Here is a 27,294-nt window from a genome sequence, read left to right on the forward strand (position 1 = left end):
CAGAGCTGCCCTTGTTCCTGCCCCTAGTTTACAGAAGAGGAAACTGGGGTTGATCCTTTATGATCTCAGCTTGCTGAGGAGTTGGGATTCTTCTCAGAGCCCTCCACTGATGGCTTTCGGTCTCCCTGTCATTTGGAGAGAGCGAGCCTGTAAGGGCAGCTCAGCAGCCAGCTGTGGCCCAGATGTGGAGACCCGGCTGGCCACAGAGGAGTGGGGTGGATGGGAACATCCTCCCATTTCCTCCTGTGAAGATGGATGGTTCAGGGCCCACTGGAGGCTCGGCAGGCTCTGGCTCTGTGAGGCGGGAGGTGTGTTCATCTTGAAAACAATTCCTACCTTGTGAGGTGGCTACTTGGATGATGAAGTCAGAGGACAGGATGCTCAGTAAGCTGCCTCCCCTTTACCTTTACACCACGACTCTCTAAATCATTTTGTTTAGGCTTGAGGCCCTAAGGGCCCGCATCCTGGTCTATGCCGAGGTGGAGATGCTAAGAGAGGGAGCCATCTTGGCCAGCATTTTGAAGCCCCTCCTCCAGCAACAGAGTGAACAGATACATCCACACAGAAAACATCCACACACATGTACACACCCATGTACCCACATGCACACAACCCACATCCATGCACACACAAGTATGCACATGTATACATGTACATACACATGTGTGTACACACATACACCCACACCTCCCAGGAGCAACCATCAGCTCCCTCAAGCCCTCAGAGCTCCCTTGAGCCCCTCAGGAGGGGAGGGAAGGAAGCTGGTGTCATATATCATTTCCCTCAAACAGGCAGTGTTTCAGCCCAGAGGCAGCAGTGAACTGGCCTCGGGAAGGAGCCCCACTGGCCCATATATCACAGATACCCCAGACAGAGCCTGCTGTCAGAGCGCTGTCTAATTTCCTTCCCTGCCTGCCAACCCAGATCCCCCCACAAAGAGGGTACAGAAGGGTTTTAAGGGCTGAAGGTGCAGCATCTTGCAGTCTCCCCTCTGGATGCCGACGTGTGCCCGGTTCTCCCTACCCTAGACCTTTCACCAGCTGGTGGTTCTGGGAAGGGAACCTGGGTCCTGCAGGCAGTGCCATGGGAAGAAGGAATGAGGGTGAGTGGGCTGGCGAGAGATGAGACGTGGGGCCGCATGCCACTCTCAGATTTCCTAGGAGAATGTTGTCTAGTAGTCCCCAGGGCATCTGCTTTCTAATTTCCTCCAGGGGCACCTCCAAAGAGCGGGGTACCAGAATGCTCCTTCCGAGGTGCCAGGCTCCAGGGTCAAGATCTAAGTGATGTTTCCTTGGAGGGATCATAGGGGTAAGTGGGTTCATGGCATCCAAGCTGCTTTAATAGCTGAGTTACTGTCATATAGTGGGCTTGGGGGCTGTTGTGTGTGATCACGGTGTGGGAGTGGGTTGAGATGCGAATCTGGACCCAGCATCCTCCAAGCCCTTGACCTGCATCACTTCCCCCTATTGTCTTTCAGCAGGACCTCTCATCTGTACAGCTTGGTGCTTGTTAAACATTTTGCCTATAGTGTATGTTCATCATTTGTACTAAAGGCAGAGCAAGGTATAAAAAGCTTCATTTTTGCAGAGTCAGGAAATTGGCCCAGGGAGGGTAAGTGGCTTGTCTAAAGTCACACAGCAAACGTGTAGGAGAGCAGACACTAACACCCAAGCCTTTTCCTTTTCCTTGCTGCAGTTTCTTGGCAAAAGGAGAAGAAAATTCTGCCCAAACCTGGCCTGTGTGTGTGTCTATCTGTGTCTCTGTGTGTGTCTGTGTGTGTCCATGTAAGGGGGTGTGGAGGTGGTGAGGCTGGGAGCTCGGGTAGGGAAGATGATAAGGAGTAAGAGATTTCTTCTCCTGCAATGCAAAGAATATTAAAAGCAAAGAACCTGAGGAGAGCATGGTCCCCACCAGGCAGCTGGCCAGCTCAGACACCGCCTGTCGCTCTCTAGCCAGGTGCACTGGGCGCTTTAGGCAGGATTTGTATTCCTGGAAAACAGGTTTTAAATCATATTTTAAAATACAAATAAAACCATCTTTTGCAGGCACTGAGGAAGCCTGCTGCTTGGTGGGAGCCTGTGCAAGTTTTCTTTTGTACCATGAAGGATTCTTTAGAGGCTTTGAATTGGCCCTCCTGGATTTCCTCAAAGCATGGCCAGTCTGCTGAATGGTAAATAAAACCACCCATCCGGTCCTTGCCAAGATGAGCCCAGACTGGATGGCTGACGCCTTGCACGGGATTCTCAGAGCCCGGCTGAGCCTGCTCACTTCCCAATAGCGCTGGAGTTAAGCCCAGCTGTGGGCCCCAGCTCTGGGGACGGGCTGGAGTCCTGAGCCAGCAGCTCCAGTTAGAAAATCAATAAAGAAAGAGAAGCTCTTGTAGCCAGGCCCATGGTGAGAGACGAGTTAGGTCATGTCTCTTTCTGTTCAATCCGATATTAGTCCCGACCCTGATGTCACCTTGAAGTTATTAAGCATCACCCTCAGAGAAGCACAGGAGTGGCTTTCAAGTCCCTTATCAGGCACGCCTCTGAGTCTTGCTGTTGTCAATGGTCAGGCCCTGAAATCTGTTTCTTTGGCAACGCCAGGCCAAAGGGGACAGTCTGTCCAGACTCCAGCCAGGGCTCAGGGCATGGGTGGGGGAATGGTTGGCAGGGAATCTTGTCCCCGGGCCAGGATCAGAGACAGCTCCCCAGAGGCATACAAACAGGGTGGGTATTTAGTGCCCCTCTTTGGCGCAGGGGCATGGGGCCATAGAGCATCAGACCTGGTGGCTCTGGAGGCTTTGACTGCATCAAGCCATCATTCTAACTGGCTTCTGGGCCAGAGTTCCCCTACATGGCCCGTGTCTCTAGCAATGGGGACTTCTGAGCCGAGAAGCCAGGCAATACCACTAATTTAATAATTCCTTCCTTCCTTCGGTGAGTATCTATTGAGCATTTATTATGTGCCAGGCACCCTGCTGGGTGGGAGCTGGGAATAAAATGGACAGAAGAAATACCCTCCCTCCTCTTCCTTCCAGCTTGGAAAGCTGACCACAATGAATAAACAAACTACAAATAAAATAATTGTAAGTTGTCAAAAGACTTTACCAAAAAAGTGAAAAGACAAGCTGCTGGCTGGGAAACTGTCTTGGGAAACCACATATAAGACAAGAATCTAATAACCAAAATATCTATAAAACTTCAACAACTGCATCATGGTGGATCGCTTTTGTGTGGCCTTTCTCGCCATGGTCTTGTAACTCCCACCCAGGTGACTGGGCGAGACTGTGAAGATAAGGCAATTGTAGCCCACCAAGGGGATCGTCAGTTTTGCCATCCCTCTGGACTTGAAATGAGTCACCCCAGAGGCAGGAAAGAGAGGATCCTACCACCACCAAGGAAGAACAGCCAGGAGCAGAAAGCGTGTCTTTTGGAACTGGGATCCCTGCGCTGAGAAGCTCCTGGAACCAGGAGAGAGAGAGAGAGAGAGCTCAAGAAGCAGTGGCGGAGTAAGGACAGCAGGAGACAGTGTGGTGGGCTTCCTGGCCCACGGAGTGAGAAAGCTGAGCACGTTTGAGCAAGAGGTTTGCTGGCGGAGTTGAGTGGTTCTGGGCACTTACTGGCAGAGCTGAAAGAGCTTTGTAACACTTGCCTGAGCAGGCAGAGGTGAGGGCCAAAGAGGTGTGCCTGCAAGCACAGCTAAGAAGTGGCTGTCCTGATGGAAGACCTGTATCCTGTGCGTTTCTGAACCTGAATTGAAACCTGTTACTTCCCTAATAAACTCCACAATCTTGAGCATTGTCTGGAGTTCTGTGTGGCCATTGCAACGAGTTATTGAACCCAGCAGAGAAGTAGAGAGTGCTGAAGGAAGGATGGTTGGTGTCAGAATTGGTAAAGATGGTAGAGAAAGGAGGCATGACTGACCTCTGTCTGCCTCATAGGAACCAGCCTTGGGCTGTTGATCTTGATTCTCCTTCTCCCTTGTGAAGAGAAAGGATGTCAGACGCCTCCTCAATGATGCTTTTACAACATAACAACAAAAAGATAAATAACTCCATCATAAAATGGGCAAAGGACTTGAATAAACATTTCACCAAAAAGGACATTCAAATGGCCACCAAACGCATGAAAAGATGTTCAGCGTCACTGGCCATCAGAGAGATGCAAATCAAAACCACAATGAGAAGCCATTTCACTTCCACTAGGATGGTTAACATTTAAAAAAAAAACAAAAACAAATACGGGCAAGGATGTGGGAAAATTGGAACCCTTATCCATTGCTGGTGGAAATGCAAATGGTATAGCTGTTGTGGAAAACAGTGTGGCAGTTCCTCAAAAAACTAAAAACAGAACACAATATGACCCAGCAATTCCACTCTTATGTACGTACCCAAAAGACTTGAAAGCAAGACTCAAAAAGAGACTTGTACGCCAGTGTTCATTGCAGCACTATTCACAATAGTCAAAAGGTGAAAACAACCTAAATAGTTTTTTAAAAAGTATAATGCTCAAGGCAAACCTTTTTTACTAGTTAAGCTAAACTAGTGTTCAGTTTTAGGATGACTTCAGGGGATATATTTGGTTTAAGCTTTCAAGATTATCTCAGGGCAATAGTTTCAGGGGTTCATCCAGCCTCCATGGTTCCAGAAAGTCTAGAGTCTGTGAGAATTTGAAATTCTGTTCTGCATTTTCCCCCTTTTGATAAACAAAATGTGGTACATATATACAATGGAATACTACTCAGCCATTAGGAGAAATGAAGTCTCGATACACACTGCAGTATAGATGGAGCTTGAAGGTATTATGCGGAGCAAAATAAGCCAATCACAAAAGGACAAATATTTTATGACCTCACTGATATAAAAAGACAAGAAAAAGCAAATGTATAGAGACTAAAGTTTATTAGTGGTTACCAGGGGCAGAAGAGTGAGGGATTAGCAGTGAAAGAAAAATCGCATTGATTAAGAGTAGAATTGCACAACCAGTTATTATAATTGCTGTCAATAAGTTGTATACCTGTAAAAAGTTGAATTGGCAAAAGTTGTATGATGGGTATATTTACAACGATGACAAAAAAAAAAAAGAATAGCTGCTGAGTCTGCTCAAACAAATACCTCATGGTGTCTGGTTCCTTGGTTTGGAGGTTTAAGGTCGTGGTTTCATGGGACATCCCAGTTAATTGGCCTTGTAATGTATTTAGTACTTCTATTCCACCTCCTAGGTCTTGGATAGTGCCTGGCATCTTAAAAGCTTGCAAGTGGCCAACGAAGACATAGCAACTGCTCTCTATCTGCCTGGAGCAACAGAAGAAGGAGAGTCAGAAACAGGAGGAGGAAATTGAATGTGTCATTAATTGCCTCCATGAACAACTGCCTCCTTTGCCAGGAGAACAGAAGAACTGGATAGTGCCCGGCTACTACTACTGAACATTTTGATCAAAGATTCCATAGAAGAATCCTAATCAAAAATGGAAAAATGTAGAACAAACTTTCAAATTCTCATGGACTCGCCTTTCTGGAACCATGGAGGCTGGATGAACCCCTGAAACCATTGCCCTGAGATAATCTTGAAAGCTTAAACCAAATATATCCCTGAAGTCATCTTAAAACTGAACAATAGTTTAGCTTAACTAGTAAAACAGGTCTGCATTGAGCATTTTGCTTTTTTAAGAACCATCTATATGGCATCAAATTGACAACAGCAAATCCAAAGATTAGATAGGTACTTTAGAGGGCAGTGAGTTTATACCAGTGAGGGAGGAATAACTCAGAAAAGGAGGGTGAGAATGGTTTGCACAACTCAAAGAATGTAATCTATGTCCCTAAATTGTACATGTAGAAACTGTTGAATTGGTGTATGTTTTGCTGTAGATATTCTCAACAAGAACAAAATTACTAAAATTTAGGGGAAAAAAGAATTATAAATTGTGGTAATAGCTATAAAGTAACAAGGTAGAAAAACAAAGATAAAGGGATAGTAGCTGCCAGGGATGATGGTGGCATTAGAGAAGGATATGGATTAAAAGGTATATTTTGAAGGTGTCTATATTTATTCTGGATTTGGAGCCCTGGTGGTGCAGTGGTTAAGAGCTCGGTTGCTAACCAAAAGGTCAGCAGTTCAAATCTACCAGCCGTTCCTTAGAAAACACTATGGGGCAGTTCTACTCTGTCCTACAGGGTCGCTATGAGTTGGAATCAGCTTGATGATAGTGGGTTTATTCTGAGTTTGCAGCAAATAAGACTGAGAAGGAGCTGCCAGTGAGAGCAGGAAGATCATGAGAGCCCAGGGTTGGGGTAGCCAAGAGAATAGGTGGATTGTTCATGGCTTGTACTGGTGATTGTGAGGAAATAGCTGGCAAAGGCCCCCTTTGCCTGGCTGGAGAACATACAGCTTTTAATGGCAAAAAGCTCAATGGAAGAAAGGCACCCACCATGGGCTCTCCTGGCTACTGGAACTGTGCCACTTTGGGGGTCCAGACTAGAAAGAACCAATCCCTGCCTGAAACCAGGTTCTCTTCTTTGAATAGTTCTCAGAATGCATCTTTCCATTCCAGCACCTGGCCCAGAAAAGTGGGTGGATTTCTGAAGCCCCGAGCCACCCCTGGAGTCCCTGGGTAGTGCATATAGTTAAATGAATTTGACTGCTAACCAAAAGGTTGGAGGTTCAAGCCCACCCAGAAGTGCCTTGGAAGAAAGGCGTAGCAATCTACTTCTGAAAAATCAGCCACTGAAAACCCTATGGAGGACAGGTGGGGCCACCAGGAGTTGGAGTCCACTCAAGTGGTTTTGGAGCTGCCCCAGACCCTTTCATTTGGAAACCGATTGTCTACTCGCTTCCTCTTTCTGCCCCTTGGAAGGGCAGACATACGCTTGTCTGTCCTTGATGCTCTCTCAAGAATGGAGAAACCTGTTACTGAAAAGTTAAAAAAAGTTACTGTCTGGGAATTCTTTGTTGTTCAGATCCTTACCAAGCCACCAGCTCTGGTCACAGTCATTGGCTCACATCAGGGAGTCACCTGCAGGTGGCCTTGTTTCCATTGCACAGCTTTGCATTTGAGAGAAAGCGGAGGATTTTTACCATCATGAAGAGCAGCTGGTCCTGGGTACCGTTCAGCCAGCACTGGTCAATCAAATGCCGACGCTGGCAAGTAGGCGTGCAGGACACACTCAAAAGACGCCAGAAAGCACTTGATCGATGTGTGCGTATGCACCTTTCATTTCACGACCATTCTCTACTCAATGGACTTATTAACCGTGCTACAGGGAAATCAAAATTCTCACACTGAGAAGGATTTTTTTTTTTTCCTACTAATTTTGGAAACTGGCTAATGTGGCTGCCTAATGTCAGACATCAGTCTACTGCTCAAAGTTAGTTGGGTCATATTTACATGTTAAAACTTCCTCTGTGTTCCTTTTGAGTTGTCCCTTTAAGTGCTCCTAGAATGCCTAAGTCTTTGGGGAGGTGGATCCAGCTCTGGGAGAGCATTCCAAACAGAAGGGAACAAGCTAAGCAATGTAGGTGAGAAATCACAAGGCCTGATCTGATATCGCTGGAGCATAGATTCCCGGCTGGGAGTGGTAGAAGAAGGCTGTAGAAGTAGGCAGAGGCCCAATAATACAACCTCCCATAACTACTAACTGGCTCTAAAAGCTTGGGGAGTTACTTAACTCCTCTCTGCCATGGCTGTCTCTTCTGTAAAATGGAAATAATTAACTCTTAGGATAGTTAAGAGAATTTAATTAGTTCATTCACGGAAAGTACTTAGAACGGTGCCCGACACAAAGTAAACACTATATTTATGTAGGTGGATGGAATCATCTGGGGAAAGAATGAAGAGTGGGAAAGGTGTTGGGCAGAAGAAGAAAACCTTGGAACCTACAACAGGTGCAAAAGCATCGGGCAAGGGGTCTGCATGGGAAACAGAGAAGGAACCATTGGGATGGAAGAGGAGAACCAGGAGAGGTGAAGTCCCTAAAGCCGAGGGAGTCAAATTTCCAGTAGGAAGGGGTGTCAGAGTGCCTGTGGGTGTGTCTGGCTTGTTTGGCTTTGAACCTGAACCTTAGTCGAGCCCCTTTTTGGGCACCTTGATTTTGGAGGGTCTGCTTTACTCTGCCAGCTCCTGATGATGTCACATCCAGCCATGTACATAGCTGGCCCAGGCCACCTCAAAGCCAAATCTTGGCCAGCTGTCCTCTCCTGGCTCCCTCCCTCCCCTCTCCTCAGTCCTCTTTTGCCCATTGTTGACATCTTGGTAAGATCAATCTTTTTTTTTTTAATTAAAAAGATATAGGATTGTCAACTTTTTTTCTTATGTCTTTTTAAATTACTGTTGGTGTCTGTTTTTCTACCCTAGAAAATGAAACTCTCCCAAACTCTGAATTTAAAACTTAAGGGTGGTTAGAGTTCATCTTTTGTTTATAGAACTGTGACTATTCGATAAACTATTAGGGAAGTTGAACTATTAGAAGATAAACTATTAGAGAGTTAAAATTTTACAGTGGGAAATGAAGATAGTGCATCCCCATGAAGGGACAGATTTTTTTGGCAATGATTATATTGGCACCTAACTTTTGAAGAACCTAAAGGGAGACAACTCGGTCTGGATGATTTCACTCCCCCTTTATTTTGTTACTTCTGGAGCTTGTCTGGCAAATCATCAAATACACATCACAGGACACGCAAGAGCTGTGGCTCTTAGCTCTGCAAGGAAAAAGGCCTGTGCACTTGGCTTTTTAGTTGATTTTATTTCTTCAAGAATTTTCTTACAAAGTGAATTGACCTTGCCCAGTTAACTTGATGTAATCTTAAGAAAATATATGAAGTATGCTTTAGAAAAAATGACACACGCTTTAACCAGCCATCTTATTTGGCAATCATTTTCCACAGCTTTTGTCCTTTTGGGATGGGGAGGTGGGACTATTTTTACACATGAATGATATCGTATAAGAGATCCAAACTCTTGCTGACCTCCCTTTGTGATCCCAGCTGGTACTGGGAGGCAGCACAAGGTAGGCAGGGGGGTCTCGTTCCAAGGCTTCAGTCACCCCAGGCTGTTTGGTCATCAGAAGTGTCATCCCCAGAAGATCTGGCTGAGGTCCAGGCAGCCCACGCACACGAGCTTCACAGTTACTTCCGTAATAACTGCATTTATGGAACACATAACCAGTTGCCATCAAGTCAGTTCTGATTCACAGTGAATCCATGTGTTACAGAGTAGAACTGCTCCACAGGGTTTTCTTGGCTGTAATCTTTATGGAAGCAGATTGCCAGGCCTTTCTTGTACAGGCCATTGGGTGGGTTTAAACTGTCAACCTTTAGGTTAATTAAAAAAAAAAAATTTTTTTTTTTTTTATAGTTCAGTGCAAACTATCTGCACCATAAAAAAAAAAACAAAACCGTTGCCATCAAGTCGATTCTGACTCACAGCGACCCTATAGGACAGAGTAGAACTGCCCCACAGAGTTTGCACCATAAGAGGGGCTAAAATCCATCCCGTGGAGGGATAGGGACTGTTTTCTTTTTCCCGTTGCAGCTAGAGTTCTTTGAGAGCATGTCATGCTGCAGCCAGAGTATCTTCCACTCCAGGGCTCCACATTTCTATGCCTTCAGCCAGCAGCCCTAGTTTGTAGCTCCCCATCCTCAGAACACAGGAGCCACTTTCTAGCCCTCAACTCAACAACGTGAGCATCTGATAGGTTTTCAATCTGGAAACTGTGGATTTAGAAGGAATAGCTGCTCCATCGCTCTGGGGCTCTGCTCAACGGCCCAAGTTTAGTGCTGAATTGATTTTTGAAGAAGCAGGTGCTGTCCTGGCTTCGTTCTCACCCACCCAGTTAAGCTAGTGTGAATGGGCCTGTTTGGGGACCACGAGATCTACACCAAGCTATCTTTCTGTCTTTTGCCAGTCAACCCTCATAAACCTGCCCACTTAACAGCCAATAAACTTGGAGACACAGATGGGTTTCCTATTTGCAGCAGCAGAGTTTCTGTCCTCAGCCCCCCCCACATTGATTTTCTCTGGGCTTCTGGGATGACTAAGAGTCCCTAGGAGCCCTGGTGGCGCAGTGGTTAAGAGCTCGCCTGCTAACCAAAAAGTCGACAGTTGAAATCCACCAGCTATTCCTTGGAAACCCTACGGGGCAGTTCTACACTGTTCTATAGGGTTGCTATGAGTCAGGATCAACTTGACAGCAACAAGTTTTTTTTAAGAGCCCCTAAGACCTCCAGCGTAGAGTCCAAAGTGGAGAGGTGGTCCTGGAGGTGTACGTCTCAGTCATTTCCTTTCTTCTGGAAGGTTCGCTTTCACGAGACACCAGCTGGTCCCAAGGTGCCTCTCCCAGGAGGCCAGGTGGTGTCCAGACCTGGACAAGGCCTGGCTGGTATAGGAAGAAGGTGCCAGGAGAGGGTGCAGGTGGCAGCCAAGGAGCCCTGAGAGGCTGTGTCCCTGGAGCTGTTCCCCGGACTCACTTGGGTAGGACCTCTGCTCGATTCCACAGAGTTATGGGAAGCAGAGGCCCTGGAAAAGGGGTTCCTAAGCCACAGCAATGCTGAACAGAGCTTTCTGGGAAACTTCAGGGTCTCCAGAAATGCTGGGCAGCTTCATATCCATGAATCACTGCGAGACACGGGGAGGCCACACTGCGGGTGGGGTGGGGGGGAGAAGGTGAAGGTGGGACAGGGGTGGGGTAGTGGGTAGGAGGCTCAGTCCTCAGTCTTTTTGTCTCCATGGAGCATCTCACTCTGAACTTGGAGAGGCTGCAGAGTCCCCATCCTCAGGGTCCGGCCCATGTGGGGAGACGGGCTGACCTCCCTTCACACGCTTCCACTTCATCCTCCGGTTCTGGAACCATACTTTGACCTGGGAGAGGAAGCAAAGGAGGCCAGTCACTCCAGGGCCGGTGCGACCTCCTCCCCATGTCATGCCCAAGCTTGCCAGGGTGCAGCTCCAGGGACCCAGCTTGAAACCCTCACTTGCCCCTCTCCACTCCCCAAAGGCCCAGGAACTGAGTCCAAGTGGAGGATACTCAAATTGGCCTGGAAGTTTGTCTCCTGGTCTCCAGATAAAGCCGAGTCCCAGACAGTCAGGGAAACTGGTTCTAAAAGTCACTCTGCACTGGCTTCACCCCCTTCCACATGCCCCGCCCCTTCCATGCCAACACCCCCTCCCTCCATTCCCCATTCCCCAAGCATCTGGGATCAGAGGATCACCAGCCTCTTTCTTTGTTGTTGCTGTGTGCCATCAAGTCGATTCTGACTCATAGACACCCTATATGACAGAGTAGAACTGCCCTATAGGGCTTCCTTTAGGCACATTTATAAAGCATTTTCAGTTTAGATGGCTCTAGTCTGCACATTTCTGCACTTCAGTATTGTCTGCAGGCTGGGATTATGACCCCGTTGTACAGATGGAGACCCACGGAGGTCCAGAGACAGGTCTCAGAGGTGACAGAGCTAGGAAGTAGCAGAGGCAGGATTTGAATCTAAGTCTTCTGATTCTAAATCCAACAGTCTGGTAAAGTGCTTTATATATTGAAAGTTGCTACCAACGTCAGCGCCTAAAATAAAGGGTCCAAGCAGTTTTCTTCAAAGTGTGCCCAGGAACCATCTGCATGTCTGACTCACGTGGAGAATTTCCTAGAAATGCAGATTCCAGCCCCACTCAATCTTACTGCAGAACTGCCCTCCAGAGCTGGGGTTCCAGAATCTGCATTTGAAACAAGCCTCTCAGGTGATTCCAATGCACACTCAAGTTTGGAAATAACCATACCAGTGTTCAAGGCTGGCTGCACGGGGGAGGGGGGCGGCTCTGCAAAATTCTGATGGCTGGACCCTACCCCAGACCAATGCGCAGTCTCTAGGGATGGAGCCTGGGCATCGGTGTTACTAAAGTCTCCCAGGTGATTCTTCCCTACAGACACCATTGAGAATCACTGGACTGGGGAGAGGCAGATGATAAAGAAGGTTCAGCAGTGGTGGTGGGAAAGAGGAAAGGGAGGAGACTGAAAGAACAGAAGAAAGGAAGGATGACCGAGGAGAGAAGGTGCTGCCTGCGCCCCACCTGCCGCTCAGAGAGGTCCAGGTTCACCGCGATCTCGTATCTCCGGAGCCGAGTCAGGTAGTTGTGGTGCGCAAACTCGGCCTCCAGCTCCCGCAGCTGCTCCTTGGTGAAGGCTGTCCTCTCCTTGCGGGCCTTGCTGCCGCCTTCCAGTTTCCCTCGGGTCTCCTGGTTGTCTGGAGAGAGAAGGCCAGACCAGGAAGCCATGAGCCCGAGACGCCTCGGTTCCCTTTCTTTTGCCTTTTCTCTGTCTCTTGCATCTAAAGGATTCTAAGAAGCTACGCAGCCGCCTCCTGACAGTCCTTCTAGTGTCTTAGCCCCCGGAGTACTGGGAAGTTCTTTTTTGCTCCCAACTTCAGGTACACCCCCCCCTTTTTTTTTTATTCCTGAAGCTTATGAAGCTGCCTTTGGCTATTCGGTGATCTCCATCACCCCACCCATGACATCATTAGTGACTGAAAGTTTATGGGGTGAGATGCTCTAAGGCAGAGAGGTTCTCGAAGTGTGGTCCCCAGACCAGCAGCATCAGCATCACCGAGAAGGAGAACGCGTTAGAAACGCATCCTCAACCCCACCCCAGTGTAACAAGCTCTCCAGGGGAATCTGATGCATGGTCAAGTTTGCAAGCCACTGCTCTAAGTGTGATTTGGTGCCGGCAGCATCGGGGAGAACTGGTTACCTATGCCCTGCCACTACTGAATCAGAATCTGCATTTTAGCAAAATCGCACGGGATTTGTGTGTGCATTGAAATTAAGAAGTGAGGCCGTAAACTTCTTTCCCTCTTTAACACTAGGAGGGACCAAGTCTGGAAAGTCCATCCAGACCCCTGTAATGGAGGCCCCAGGTTAGACACAGTGGGAAGTGGGGGACTCAATCCTAACTGCTAACGGGGGCCCAGGGGAACAGACTCTGTGCAAGGTGTTGTACCAAACACCTTACCAATACAGCATCAGTTGCCATCAAATTGATTCCAACTCATGGTGGCCCCATGTATGTCAGGGTAGAACTGCCCTCCACAGGGTTTTCCAGGCTTTGATCTTTCAGAAGCAGATCACCAGGCCGTTCTTCTGAGGTGTCTCTGAGTGGATTCAAACTGCCAATCTTTCAGTTAGTAGTCAAGTGCTTAAACATTTGTGCCACCGTTATATCCTCACACTAACCCAGAAGGGTGAGTTCTAGTATGATCCCCATTTTATAGACCAGAAAACTGAACAGAGAAGTTAAGCAAGTTGTCCAAGTTCAGTTCATCCAGCCAGGAATCAAACCCAGGCAGTTTGACTCACATACTATTCAAATGAAAAATATGTAGGAAGGTTTTGCAAATTGTAAAGTGCTGTACAAACAAAGGGACTGTTAGAATGGTTATCTCCTGGGCAGTGTAAGAGGCAACTCTACTGTCACTTTAAGGGTGGTGGAGGGACTCACAGGAAGGAGACACAAGCACCGACACAATTAACTAACAATAAGTCACGGGTTCAGTGAAAGGCTCCAAGAACCACTTTTCCTGCCGGGGTTTAACATTTAGAAGCTTTTCACTCCATCATCTTCTTTTCGCAGACAAGCAGACTGTGGCTCAGGGCAGGTGTCTTACCCAAAGTCACACACCTGCACACCCAAAGCTGCGCCCCAGCCCCCTGCGCCCTCAAAGACCCCACTCCCACCCTGCAGTGTGTGTGCGCGCTGAGGCGGGGGCGGCAATGTCTCAGCAGGCCTGGAGGGCTAGGCGGAGGATTTAGAAGGGTAGTGTAGGGGAAGAAAGCCGCCCACACTCGCGGCCCAGCTGCCAAGTTGCGGGGGCAGGGGAAGATGTAGAAACCTCGCATTAACCCTGCGTTCCAATCTGGAACTGCGAGCCTCGCTGGTTCCCATCTCAACGCTTCCTTCTGCTTTTCATTCGATCTCTTTGTATTGCAGTTTCCGCGTCCTCCGCCCGCCCCCGTGCCAAGCTGCTCCGAGGCCGGGGAGGAGGGCCGGGGGTGGGCGGCTCTGCGGCGCGGGGAGGTGCACGGTAAAGCGATTTGGGCGCCAGCCGAGGGCCATCTCACCGCTGAGCGCCCGCCCGGCGCCCCGAGAGGAGGCGCCGCTCCCCCGGGACTCCCGAGCTGCGGGGCACCAGACGGGCCAAAGGGGTCCCCGCTGTCCTTGTGCCCGAGTAGGGGGTGTATCGCTGCGCCTGGCCCGAGTCGGCCGCCTGCGGGACTCGCCCCCGGCCGGGGCTGCCTGCCGGGTGGCCTCTCGCTCCCGGCCGGAGAAGCAGGCTCAGACCCCTCCGGAAGCGAGCGTGGGCTGGAAGGACGCGCAGCCCCGGGCCGGGGTCCCCGAGGAGTCCTCTGGCCTTGACCGCCGCCAGCGCCGCGCCCCCTCCTGGCCGCCGGCCCGGGAGGGGCGGTCACGCAGCGGATGCGCGGCCTTCCCGGAGACTCCCGGTCCGCTGGCCGGAGAGTGAGGCCAGGAAACCCGGGCCACAGCTCAGACCCCGGGTGGAGTCAGTGGCTCATTTCACAATCCTCTCGGGCCTCAGGGCTCAAAGTGTTCCACTCTTCCGTGTAACGGAGGGGGGTGTAAAGTCCAGGGGACCTGTCCCGAGGTTTGAATCCTGAATCTCTTGCTGGCGACTTTGAGGATGTCGCTTAACCTCTCTGGGTCTCAGTCACCTCCTCAAGGAATTGGGGAAAATAACGCACCAACCTCACAGGGTTATTGAGAAAAGTAGACAAATTATTGTGTGAGAAATGCTTAAAAAATCATGAAGTGCTGAATAAATACACAGTTTTCTTCCAATTCTTCCACTCCACTAAGTGCCTTTTGAAGAGCTGGGAAAATAACAGCTGGCATTTCAGGAAGGCTTCTACGTGCTTGGAGAATTCACTTCTTTAATTCTTGCCACGCTTGAGGGTAGTCACTTCTGATGGCCTCTGTAGCATTGTTACGGAGCTCCTGGGTGGTTCAAACGGTTATTCCAATAGTGACCAAAAGGTTGGTGGTTGGAGTCTACCCAGAGGTACTGGGGAAGAAAGGCCTGGTGACCTACTTCTGAAAAATCATCTTTTGAAAACCTATGGAGCACAGTTCTATGCTGCCTCCGACACACGTGGGACCCAGGTTGAGCCTTAATTGATTCCACAGCAGCTGGTTAGCATTGTTATGTCGATCTATGTGATTATGTGATTAGTAGCTCTCTCCACAGGGATGTAGCTGTTTTTTTCTCACCCATTTTGCCCCTAGTTGCTCCTGTTCCTGGCAGGTAGGAGGTACTTGGTAAATATTTTCTAAATCATCTTCAGTTTACAGAGGAGGAAGCAGGCTTAGAGAGGCCAGGAACTTGTCCAGCGTGCCCAGCAGCTTTTAGGTGGCAGAGCTGGGATTTGAACCCAGGTTCCCTGACTCCAGAGTAGTATCACTCAATGCTGGCATCAGGTTCTCCATGTTCCATGTGGCTGGCTGGGCCTGGACCATGGCAGCCCTGCTTGTCTCCACATCCAGGGCTCTTGGGGTCATCGATCTGGATTTCATTCCACACCTACCCTCCTCTTCTCCCAGGCCTGCCTAGGTGTACATAGGTGCCCCGTGGATTCCCCCACCAACCCTCGCCACACACACACAGTTCTGCACATAATCTTCCCTAGTGAGAAGAGAACAGAGATGGAGAGGACTCCCTTGGAGTTGATCTTGGTCTGACTGTGTGGGTAGTTGACCACTGTCAACCAAGACAAGCCCCCTCCCCACTCACCTCTCTCATCTCTTAGCCTCCACCTGTTACTTATTGTTCTGATTTGGGAACTATCAACCTCAGGATAGGAATGAAGAGGACATAAAAGCCTGAACCTTGGGGGCCACACCCACTCATGGTGGGGTGGGATACTGGCGCAGGGAGGACACTGCTCCCTCATTAACTTCCTGGAGGGAAAACTTCCATCACTGTTAGAAATGGTAAAAGGGCCAGAAGTACTGGAAGCTAGCTGTGAAAACTAAAGTGGGAGCTATGGCTCTCTTTGTTCTGCAACAGTATAAAAAATTGCAACATTTTTCATCAAAATAGAAAAATTATGAGCACTTGATGTTGTTTCTGGCCAGGAGGTGTTCAGTCTGCCAGGTCACCAAAATGCTAGTCCATGTGCACAGCAAGTGTCCGCTCCCCGCAAGATGGTTTGGTTTCAGTAGAAAAGATTTTTGTTGGGGACTCTCCCTCACTCTCTGGGCCTCAGTTTCCCCATGTATAAAAAGTATGGGATTGGGCTAGATCGTCTTTCATCTAGGAAGCTAGTGTCAGAGTTCTCTCAATATACAAGCTCAGCCTCCTAGCACCCTCTTCTCCTTTCCCCACCCCTTCTCCTGTTGACAACCCCTGGCCTCGATGATCTCGGAGGCCTCTTCCAGCTGCAGACATTCTTGTCCTGACCCCTAATTCCTCCTTTTAGTCAGATCTGGAGACTCCTGTGCCCTGTCCCAAGGCTCTCCCTAACCTTCCCAAAGTCTTCAACCCAAAGATTGTGGCTGTGGGGTGAGGGGGTGGGGGGATTTCTCTCTCCTTCTGACCTGGAACACTCCCTGCCCAGAGCTGAATGGAGAGGAGTTGTGTTTGTCTGAGGACCCTTTGCAGAGCTTGCGTGGACATTAACACCTGGTATATGCTGGCTCCAAGGAAGACCTCTCTGACCTTGGGCAAGTCCCTTAAGTTCTCTGAGCCTCAGTTTCCTCATATGTAAAATGAGAAAACTATATACATAAGGTTGTCATTGAGTTGGAGCTGACTCAATGGGCGCTAATAAGAACAATAATATACCCACTGTGATCATAAGACTGTTGAGAAAGTAAAATGAGATTGACAGTGTGTGTTAACACCAAGCACAGTGTAGCATAGTGCCTGGACCTGCTGTTGAGACTCAGTTTGAAAGAACCATCTTAAGAGGGTCTATTGGAGATGATGCTGGAGAGGTGGTTCATGGGCAGAGGCTGGATAAGATGCTCTTTAAGATACCATGTCTTCAGGGCAGAGCAAAACAGGTGCTTCTTAAAGGTTAGGCCTTTTAAATATTTTCCCTTCTCTGCTACTTTTCTACATCTCTGCTTGGATCTGGCCACTACTTGGGGGTGGGGGTGGGGGTGGGGGTGGGGGTGTAATGTAGGTGGGGGTGGGGGTGGGGGGGCTTCAGCCTCCCAGGGGCCTGCAATCCCAGGCACAGTAACTAGATGTGATAAGACTACTGATGGATATCAGTCTTCCTGGTCCCTTTGAGCAGCGGGTGCCTATTCCAGGACTGCAGAGGGTGGGTGCCCACACTCAGCTGGCTGCCTCTATGGATCAGGAGGAGCTGACCCCGTTCCAGCCCCTGCCCAGTTGTGGATTCTCAGCATGAGCCTCAGAGCAAGCAGGGTTGTGATGAAACAGTCAACGGTGGCCAGACAAAAGCAAACGGGATGCGTGTGTATGATTGCGGTTTCCACCCTGAGCTGTTATACCATCCAGGGGAAATTATTTCATAAATAGCTGTCATGTTCAGCAGGCCTTCCTAAATTTAGCAGACAGCTTTATCAGAACTACATGGAGGTTCAGACAGACCCAGAGGGACACACCTTTTTGGAGTCCTGCTGTCCTTACTCCCCAACTCTCAAAGCATCATTTTATATAAATTTCTACCCATGACCAAATAGAGTCGTGTGCCCCATATTTGAATAGCACTTTGCAGGTGATGATGGGTTTCTTTCCCCCACAGAGAAACTTCCCATGGGCTTTCATATGTACTACAGAATCAAAGAATAGTAGAGCTGGAAGTGGACTTGGAGATGAATTAGTATCATTAGCCTTTTCATTTCAGGAGAGCCCAGAGAAGGTAAGGTACTTGCCTAAGGACACACAGCAATTTAATGGTAGAACTGAACCAAGAACTCAGAATTCCTTCATATTTTCACACTATTAGGCTGCTTCCTACTATATCTTCTTAATTATTCTGTGACGTAGGTAAGATACAAATTTGTCTTGAATTAAAGACTGGAGAAATTAAGGCCTAGAGAAGCTAAATGGCTTGTCCAAGGTCCCCTGGGACCAGTCCAAGGCTGTGGCCACCATGTCATGCTGCCTTTGGGGGGAGAACGAGCATGGAAGGAAAGTGTCTGTGTCTGGGCCCAGATTTGTGTCCCTGGGATTCCTCAAGGAGAAAGAAGGGAGGGGACATCTTGGGTGTAATGTAGGTGGGCAAGAGCTTGGCAAACCCCCCAAAAATGGTATTTGTGACTTCCTCAGCTATCACAGCATGCACACTTTGATGTTTCTGTTAGTTCTGCTACTTTCAGCTTCAGAACAAGGGATCAAACCATCAAAATAGACAAAACCTGGGTGGAACCAACCTGAGACCTGCTGGATGTTTGCATCTGGGACCTCCCCAGAGTCCAGGACAGGTCTGCTTTTCTCACTGGGTCCTGCCCACCTCAATGTCCAGGTCCTTTCCCTCTCCTATACTTGCCTGAAGAGACACAGGTAGGACTCTCAACCTCTTTGAGAAGCCCAGTGGTGGGCTGGGGCCTTCAGGGTATGCTTTCTGGAATGGGAATGTCTGGAACTGGCGTTGTCTTTTCTGAGAGGCCCAGATGGGGTGGCGCAGTGAGGGTGGGCAGAGGTGAGGGGGGACAGTAAGTATGTGGGGTGAGGGGGAGTAGAGGTAAGGGAGAGTGGGATGAACTAGGTGATGAGATGGGATGTTGGGACCCTGGAAGAGGGGTGGGGGCAGAGGGGGAGAAGAAGCAGAGAGGGGGAGGGAAGTGGAAGGAAGAGAGGTGGAAGCAGTGGGTCTACAAGATGGGGGTGAGCGTGGGCAGTGCTGGGCTTTGTTTGTGTTTATAAGTTCCAGATGTCACCCTCAGCTGTCACCAAAGGAAATGTGGGCTTTGGGCCCGGGGCCCCATTGTTCACACTGTTTCTCCAGCACTGTATACAAGGAAAACAGGGATAAACGTGTAACATAAAAGAATGGGCTAGGTGGAGCAAATCGGTAATGCGCTCAGCTGCTAACTGAAAGGTTGGTGGTTTGAGTCCACCCAGAGGCACCTTGGAAGAAAGGCCTGGTTTGAGTCCACCCAGAGGCACCTTGGAAGAAAGGCCTGGTTTGAGTCTACCCAGAGGCACCTTGGAAGAAAGGCCTGGTTTGAGTCCACCCAGAGGCACCTTGGAAGAAAGGTCTGGTCTGAGTCCACCCAGAGGCACCTTGGAGGATAAGGCTTGGTGATCTACTTCTGAAAAATCAGCCATTGAAAACCCTATGGAGCATAGTTCTACTCTGGATATGCACAGGGTTGCCATGAGTCTGAATCCACCTGATGGCAGCTGATGAAAGATGGGGAGTCGGGGAGACAGCGGGGGTCCTGGCCAGAGGCCAGTGAGCTGAGTTGGGTGGGAAGCCTGATTCAGTAAGTGGAGAGGGAATTGGGGGCAGGGGCTGACTCCAGGGGTCTATAGGGGCCTTGAGTCCTGCTCTTTCTCTGGGATCCATCCCTGCCTGCCTGGTCCAGGTGCCCCTGATTTATTGAACTCAGGGAACTAGGCGAGACGGGCAGAACTGCGAGCCCTTAGCCTGGCAAGGTATTAGGGCCGAGCTGAGGCAGCCCTTCAGCCAAGCTTCGCATGGCCACAGGCTCTTTGGACTCTTACGCCTCAGAAATTGTTCAGGATCCTGGTGCCTTGGGGGAAGCTGATGTTCTCCAGAGCTTCCTGACTATGCCTGGGTGAGGGCCTGAGCAGGCCGAGGCCTAGGCCCAGGATTTGTGCTGGTGCCTCTGAGTTAAGGCAGTGTTTGAGCTGGCAGGGGGCAGGCAGGAGCTCCAACCACGAGGCAGGAGATGCCCAGAGGAATCTGGGGAGAGTGTGGGGTTCCCACTGCTCCGCCTTAAGGCTTCTTCCTTGCTGGGGGATCTGGAGTTGGGGTTGGGGTAAGGGCAAGAGGTGCCGTAGTGCCTGTGCAGTCAAACTGCACCCCATCCAGCACCGCACAGACCATGGGCTGGGGGTCTGCAGAGGTCAGGCAGGCCAACTAGCGGTAGGCTGCAGGCTGCACAGGCTCTGTCTGAGCTCATGAGGTCACTCATCCTAGCCAGACGTGGAGTGTGGGCATCTTGGGTGCAGCCAGCATCAGGAGAAGACTGTGAAAGAGAAGGACTCTGACTTGTAGGTTTGGGAAAATTGGTTTGAGGGATTATCAAGGGCCAGGCATCACTGGCTGTGGACTTCACATCCATCTATGATCTCATTTGATCCCCCAAGGCAACCCTCTGAGGTAGATACAATTACTCCTCATTTTTCAGAGGAGGAGGCCAGGGCTCAGTGGGGTTTTAGGACTTGCCTGAGGTCACACAGTCAGGAAGCTGGGGACCCAGGATCAGAACCAGGTCTGCCTGGTTAGCACACTTAACCTTGGTCCCCGCCCCCCCGCCCCATCACAATGCTGCAGCCCAGTGCTGGGGGTTGGTCTAGGGATGAGTTCACCCAGCCTCGTAGTTGGAATCACTGCAGGGACCCAGGTGGCACTCACTGGGGTTGTTCTCACCCCCACCATCACCTGTTTCCTTGTTGAACAGCCCCCTTCTTTAGAGATTCATTCCTGAAGTTGTCTCCTGTTATTTCATCTCTTTTTGATGGTGTAAGAATTCAGGAATCTGATTGTGGCCAGAATCGATGCCTGATCCCAAATGGGAGATTCTAGTAGTGGATGGGACCCTGACTTAGGAAAGCTCTGAAGCCTTCCACACTCTGAGATGCTGCTTTTATTAGAGGTTTTATAACTGGAACATTTGTGTCACTGCTAGAACCCTGGCCCTGCCCTTGTCTTTACAATCCCTAGGTCCCCATATTTGGTGCTCACTGCTGAGCAGTGAGAGAGCAAGGCAAGAAGTGATGTTTGGCAAGGCTGATGCTCACCCACAGGGTGCCTCTGTGCAAACCAGAAACAGGCGCCCTTTCCTCTGGATTGGAGCACACAGCCACACTCCAGAATGGTCACTTGACCTTCTAGCTGCCCAGCCATGGCCGCACCCCTCAATGTGCTGCCCCGCTGTGGCAACCTGGTACTTGGAGATCTGGCCCCAGCCCCCCTAAGGGGCTCCTCTACAGAGGCAGCCCAGCCTACAGGTGGGTGTTTATGGGTCTTTCTGACCCCAGCACTCACCCTGACCCTGGCCTGGTTTTATGATGAAAGTCTGGCTCTCTGCACGCCCCCCTTGTGAGTGACAGCGTAAGGGGCCTGATGGATTTTGCAGAAGGCACAGCACACATGGTGGAAACCCTTGTGCCAGGCTGAAACGGAGGCTACTAACCAGACAGCGAATGAGCTTCTCCCATGTGCAAATGTTTTTCGGCGATAAGGAGACTGCACAGGTGAATTAGACATTATTTCAGCCCTCCAGACACTCCATTTTAGGGAGAGAGGCAACCGTATGCATACATAACTGGGGATGCAAGGGCAGCGGTGGTGAGTTTGTATGTGTAGAAGGGTCAAGAAAGGATTCTTGGAAGGGGTAGTTTTTGAGCTGGATCTTAAAATAAACAGGACTTGAACAGGCAGAATAGCGGGAGAAGGGAAGCTTCTGAGCTGAGGCAGGGAGGAGAGAAGAAAAAGCAGGTGTGTCTGCACCCTGGTTGGTGCAAATGGTTAATGCACTTGGCTGCTAACCCAAAGGTCAGAGATTTAAGTCCACCCCGAGGTGCCTTGAAAGAAAGGCCTGGCGATCTACTTCGGGAAAATCAGCCACTGGGAACCTGATGGCACGCAGTTCTACTCTGGCACATGTGGGGCCATGTTATTGGTGGGTTTGCAAGGCAAGTAAACTGGGGTGGCTTCATGGGAGGGGGAGAGGGTGTGGCGGTCAAGTGGGGGTGGTCTGTATAGGAAGGTCAAGGGCAAGAGGAGCCAAGTTGTGGAGAGTTCTTCAACCTCCACAAAGTGAGAGTTTGGTGTTGAGCAGGGGCCAGAGGAGATCAGCTCTTGAAGGGGAGAAATGGAGGAAGGACAAGCCCTGGGAACGCTGATGGAGGAATGAGAAAAATGGAGTCTGATCAAAGTCCTCCCTGTGGAGTGAGTGGTGGAGTGAGTGTGCCCTGAGCTGCCCTGAGGGCTTTCCCAGGCCGCCATCAGATTCACCTGTAGCAGGCCGATCACACTCGACCTTCCCTTGAACCCCATCAGATCACCGCGAAATCCCCCACTCCCATAAACTAAAGACGACCACGGTAGCAAGGACAATTTGGGGGAAAACAACAGTGGCCTGGCAGCTGTCCCTGCCAGCGGGGATCTTTAACACCCACTGGCCTGGGGCTGGGAGTGGTCCTGCAGGATAACATCACACTAGCCTCCTAAATCAGTTCTGTGCTGTGAGTCAACAGAATGTCCCAGTGTGGGGGAGGGCCAGGGACCCCATTTTCCAATCTACTTGAGCAAATCAGCCCCATCTTTCAGGGGACATGAGGGGGAAGCAGTTGGGCGAAGAAAAGAGAGGGGAGAGCAAAGAACTTTCCCCTTGAAACAAACTTGCGGTAACTTCCATTAATAGGCACCTCCTCAGCAAGCTAGGCTGGGGTGCATTTACCAGGCACAACTCACCCCCCAATCTCTCCAGCCAGCCTCTAAGCTCCAGGCTCCTAATTGATGAAAACCAGATTTTAGGATCAACGATGATTACAAGAAATTTCCCCATGTTATACCCCAGACTCAGGAATTTCTGAGACAGTGTATTTGAAATACTCAATTCCGCTCTCCCTGTAAATACAGGAGTGTTTGTCAGACCCTGTGTTCTGAAGTCTGGTTCAGGAAATATGGCCCTAATACCATTCACGACTGCTATTTATTGAACTCTTACTATATGCCAGGCACGGTGTTAATCTTATGGATCACTGCATTCATTTAACCTTCACAGCAACTCTGTATGGAAGGTGCTGTTAGTATATTCACATTTTACAGCTGGGGAAACAGAGGCCATGAGAAATTAAGAACTTGGCCAAAGTCATGCAACCGAAAGTTGGGGTGCTGACACCGCACCCTGTCTGTCTGACTGTGAAGAGGTATGGAAAGCATATTTCTGATGGATGCCGGTCCCACTTCCAGAGATGGCTCAGTCGGATCTAGGGTGAGGCAAGTGAGGCCCTTGCTTTGGGTGTAAAATATAAGGGGTGCCCCAAACCCCAGTAATCAAGATAAGTAATATTTTAATGTAATGTTTTTTAAAAATCAAAATTAATGGAAAAAATATCAAACATTTAAATAGAAACAGGCTCTAACAAGTGACTCGGGATCAGCAGGGTTGGGTGGTGGTTGGGGTTCCTTGTGGATTTGTCTATTCTCAGCTGAAGTTTTGATTCTTAGAGTTGGTTTAAAGACTTGCTCTTCAGTTTCTCTCTTCTTTAGGCTCCTACGAAGTGGATCTTTCCTGCCTTCTGCCCTTTTAGTTAAATCCCAAACAAAGAGTCAAGCAACCAGGCAAGAAAGGTTGCCATGTGGGTTTAGAGCTACATGGGAATGAATGAACGTCAACTTGCTGTGCCCTGCTTCATGCCACTGCTGCTACTCCTGAGAGGACCCTGCGGGAAAACACAGGGCCTCTCCAGAATGGGGGACCCCACCCCCGAGTCGGAGCCTATGAGGAGCACGGGTCATTCAGGAGAGGGTGCCTATGTACTCTTGGGGTGGTCAGCTGCTTGACATCTGAACTGACTCGTGCCCTGGGCCATTCGCTGAAAATGAGGAATGATGACAGAGAGTTTGCCTGAGCCCAGTGGACTCTTGGTTTTGCCCATCCCTTTCCAACGCCTTTGGCTCACAGTTCCCTGGAAGGTGGCTGGACGCAGCTTTTGAAGAGGGGTAGAGATGGAGGAGGAGCAGAGGCAGGCACTATGAAGAGGAAAGCTGTTCAACTAGGCGCAGTGGCCAAGTCGCTGAGAGTTCCTTGGAGAGGAGAAGCAGAAAATGCTCCAATTCTCGGCAAATCTCCAACCAGGCAGGGGTAGGAATTTAACCAGCTGAGGATTTAAAGGGCCCTTCTATTTTTTTTTTTCTATTTAGCAAAGAAGCCCTGGTGGCACAGTCAATAAGTGCTCAGCTGCTAACCGAAAGGTCAGAGGTTCGAACCCACCAACCGCTCCTCAAGAGAAAGATGTGGCAGTCGGCTTCTGTAAAGATTACAACTTTGGGAACTCATAGGGTCAGTTCTACTCTATCCTACAGGGTCTCTATGAGTTGGAATCAACTCGACAGCAACAGGTCTTTGGTCTATTTAGCAACCTAGGTGGTGCAGTTAATGTACTTGGCTGCTAACTGAAAGGTTAGAAGTTTGAGTCCACCCAAAGGTGCCCTGGAAGAAAGGCCTGTTGATCTACTTCTGGAAACCAGCCATTGAAAACCCTCTGGAGCACAGTTCTGCTCTGATACATGTCAGGTTGCCATGAGTCGGAAGCCACTTCATGGAAACTGGTCTTTTTTTTTTTTTGGTTTCTATTTAGCAACCAGGAGAGAAGCTGTGGTTATTACAATCTATTTGAGCACATCAAGGGGGCTTCTTCAAGCACAGAGAACAAATATCATTCAAAAGTAAATACTGTGCTAGAAATTCGACTGAAAGGTATGGGACTTGGGGTCTGAAGGGCTGGGTTCAAGCTCACTGCGAGGTTTACTTGGGACTGAGGGGTTTCCTGGGACACAGGACTGGCCAACTAGGATGAGCTAGCCAGTCTGTTTCTACCCACTGTAGCAGGGTTCCTCTCAAACTGTTAGCCTCTTATTTTCCACATGGATAGAACTGAGATAATAAAACTTTCCATACTTTGGACGCATCAGGACAGACCATTCGCTAGAAAAGGATATGACTGGTAGAGGGTCAGCAAAAAACGAGGGAAAGCCTCAATGAGATGAATTGAACATAGCCTCAACAATGGACTCAGACATACCACTGATCATGAAGATGGCACAGGACTGGGCAATCTTTTGCTCTATTATACATAAGTTCACCATGGGTCGGAGCCAACTCGATGGCAACTACAACAACCCACCTTGCCAACTTGTGGGACTCAAAGGAGGTAACGCATGTTTCCCGAAGCACCTTGAACCTGCCCACATCGTAACACCTCCCACTGCCTGACGGTGCTCTCAGACCTCTTCTTCTCAGTCTGAGCAATTTGGGGGCAAGACCACCTTATTTATCTCTGCACCCCCATTTTCATTCTCTTGCTGGTACATCCTCCCGGGGCCCAGAAGTGCTGGGGATACAGACTTAGCCCCTACTAACAGAGAATCCTAGAACTCTGAGTGGTAGAAACCCCAAAGGTTATCTGGCCTAGTCTCGTGCCTTGTGGTTAGCGGGGTAGTTTTACTCACATTTCATGGTCAGGGCAGCTAGGCTCAGAGTGAGTGACCTCCCCACGTTCACATAGTAAAGGAATGGTCAGCGGCTCCCCAGCCACCTACCTGAAATCTCCTTTTTCCGTCGGGTTGACTTCTTCTCCGTCTCATTGGCAGTGGTCCCAAGGACCCCGTAGTCCTCGCCTGGGCCTCCCAGGGCATCCACCAGGCCTGGGCTGCTGGCCCCCATCTCCCGGGAGCTCCCAGATGGGCCTGGGTTGAGCCTGCGCCGGGCCTCTGAGACAGGGAAGTGCCATTCGGGGGGCTGTGGGAAGGCAGGGTGCTGCTCAGTGAAGATGCGCTCCTCCCGGGGCAGGCTGTGCGGGGTGGCTGCGAGGCAGGAGGCAGAGAAGTCGGGGTAGGCTGCTGTCGCCGTCGTCGGGAAGTCTGGTTTCTGGTGGAAGGAGAACGGGGTTGGCGGGTAGTGGGGGAGCCCTGAGGTCCCATTGCCTTCTGAGTAGGGGTTTCGAAGACAGCCCCAGACAGGGGCTGGAGGTTGAGGGTTCCGCATGCAGCTGCTGGCCACGGGATCCATCTGTGTCGGCTGCCTGCCTCAGTCCTCTCAAAGATTTGTCTCTTTACACTTGTTAGATTGAAAATTTTAAAAATGCAAAAAAAAAAATTTTTTTTTTTTTAAAATAGGGGGTAAAAAAGTTCAACGGAAAATTCACCCCAGGAACCAAAAGAAAAACCAAAACTAAAGCCTCTCCTGAAAGTACGCACACATGTGGCCCACTCCACACATGTGTGACACACACCTATGTCAGACTTTACTCCTCACTTCCTGCCCCCCAGCACACCAGCCTGCCTATTGGGGTCCCTTGTACATGTATTTGTCGCTGATGACACAGAACATTTTCAATGGCCCAGCTCGGCCCCACCAGCTGATGATGGACTGGTCCTGGTGCCTGAAGCCAATGCCTGCAGAGGAGCAGCCCGGCGCTCTGAGACACACTTTAAATCCTGCAGTGGGGAGAGAGTGACACATTTCTGAAGTGAAATGTGAGAGAGGAGAGGGAGGGGTTAACCCGCACACACACGATCCCCTCCAACCAAAACCCGAGCAGGCAACTATTAATCATCAGAAACCTTATATGCACATCTAATGGGATTTGCAGATGGAGACTTTTAAAGAAACATTGTCTGTATTTTTTTTTTTTTAAAGGGGAGAGCAGCTCACACACACAACCTCTTTAATGTGTCTCCTGTAACACTATGAAGCTATTTTTATTGCACTGTTAACAAAATTCCCCAAGTCTTGGATTTGGAAAAAGCCTTAAGTCAGATCCAGAATCCATCAAATGCCAAATTCCAGGGAGTGAAGCAGGGAATAAGTGCAAGAGACAAGCTTGCTGATTGCATTTGATTTAAAGGCCCTTCTACTGCTGCCTGCAGAAAAGGAAGGTGGATTAAGAAAAATCTTTTTTGCAAGTCTCGGTGGCTCACTATGCTGGGTAGTATAAAGAAAGACACACTCTAGTAAAAAGTCATGTCGCTCTGCCCAAAGCGACATTCTCACTTTCTCAGTAACTTTAAAAAACCACCAGATTCTTCCTTCCGCTCTTTAACCTCCAACTTATATGCCAATTAGCCACACTCTTTTCTAGAGGGGTTTATGGGTCATTTTTCTCCCCCGCAAAGGAAAGCTTCTTAAAGAAGCTCCTTGAAGTTTCTTCGGATCTCCCCCCACCTGCTCCCTGCCCCCTTAACCTCCACCCATCTGCTTTCCTTTGCCCACCCCAGAGGCTGAGACTTCCATGGAACCAGGTGCATGGAAATTGGAATCGGGGGGATTCTTCTTTTTTTACTCCTGTAAAAATATATATAACACAACATTGTCCAATGCGACGTTTTTCACGTGTCCATTTTGGTGATATCAATTAC

General features: G+C 49.5%; 1 protein-coding gene across 2 annotated transcripts; it reads right to left on the reverse strand.

Moving 5' to 3' along the window:
• Positions 1–8,714: 8,714 nt before the first annotated feature.
• MEOX1 (mesenchyme homeobox 1) lies at positions 8,715–26,358 on the reverse strand. Of its 2 annotated transcripts, XM_049861223.1 has the most exons (3): positions 25,477–26,358; positions 12,043–12,215; positions 8,715–10,842 (listed from the first exon to the last, which is right to left on the reverse strand). In XM_049861223.1, the coding sequence occupies exons 1-3, from the start codon at positions 25,943–25,945 to the stop codon at positions 10,720–10,722; spliced, it is 765 nt and encodes a 254-aa protein (XP_049717180.1). In that variant the 5' UTR covers positions 25,946–26,358; the 3' UTR covers positions 8,715–10,719. The 2 variants fall into 2 exon arrangements, with proteins under 2 accessions (XP_049717180.1, XP_049717181.1); XM_049861224.1 differs by lacking the exon at positions 12,043–12,215 and having other exon boundaries at positions 10,757–10,842.
• Positions 26,359–27,294: the final 936 nt, after the last annotated feature.

The sequence above is a fragment of the Elephas maximus genome, chromosome 19 (assembly GCF_024166365.1).
Source record: "Elephas maximus indicus isolate mEleMax1 chromosome 19, mEleMax1 primary haplotype, whole genome shotgun sequence".
Taxonomy (NCBI): Eukaryota; Metazoa; Chordata; class Mammalia; order Proboscidea; family Elephantidae; genus Elephas; species Elephas maximus.

What these genes read in the sequence shown, in the direction of transcription:
- MEOX1 (XM_049861223.1), bottom strand. Translation starts at nt 25,945, where the DNA reads ATGGATCCCGTGGCCAGCAGCTGCATGCGGAACCCTCAACCTCCAGCC. An exon ending in ACGGAAAAAGGAGATTTCAG is followed by an intron (nt 12,216 to 25,476) that starts GTAGGTGGCTGG and finishes TTCTCTCTCCAG; the next exon opens with ACAACCAGGAGACCCGAGGG. An exon ending in TGGACCTCTCTGAGCGGCAG is followed by an intron (nt 10,843 to 12,042) that starts GTGGGGCGCAGG and finishes TTCCTCTCCCAG; the next exon opens with GTCAAAGTATGGTTCCAGAA.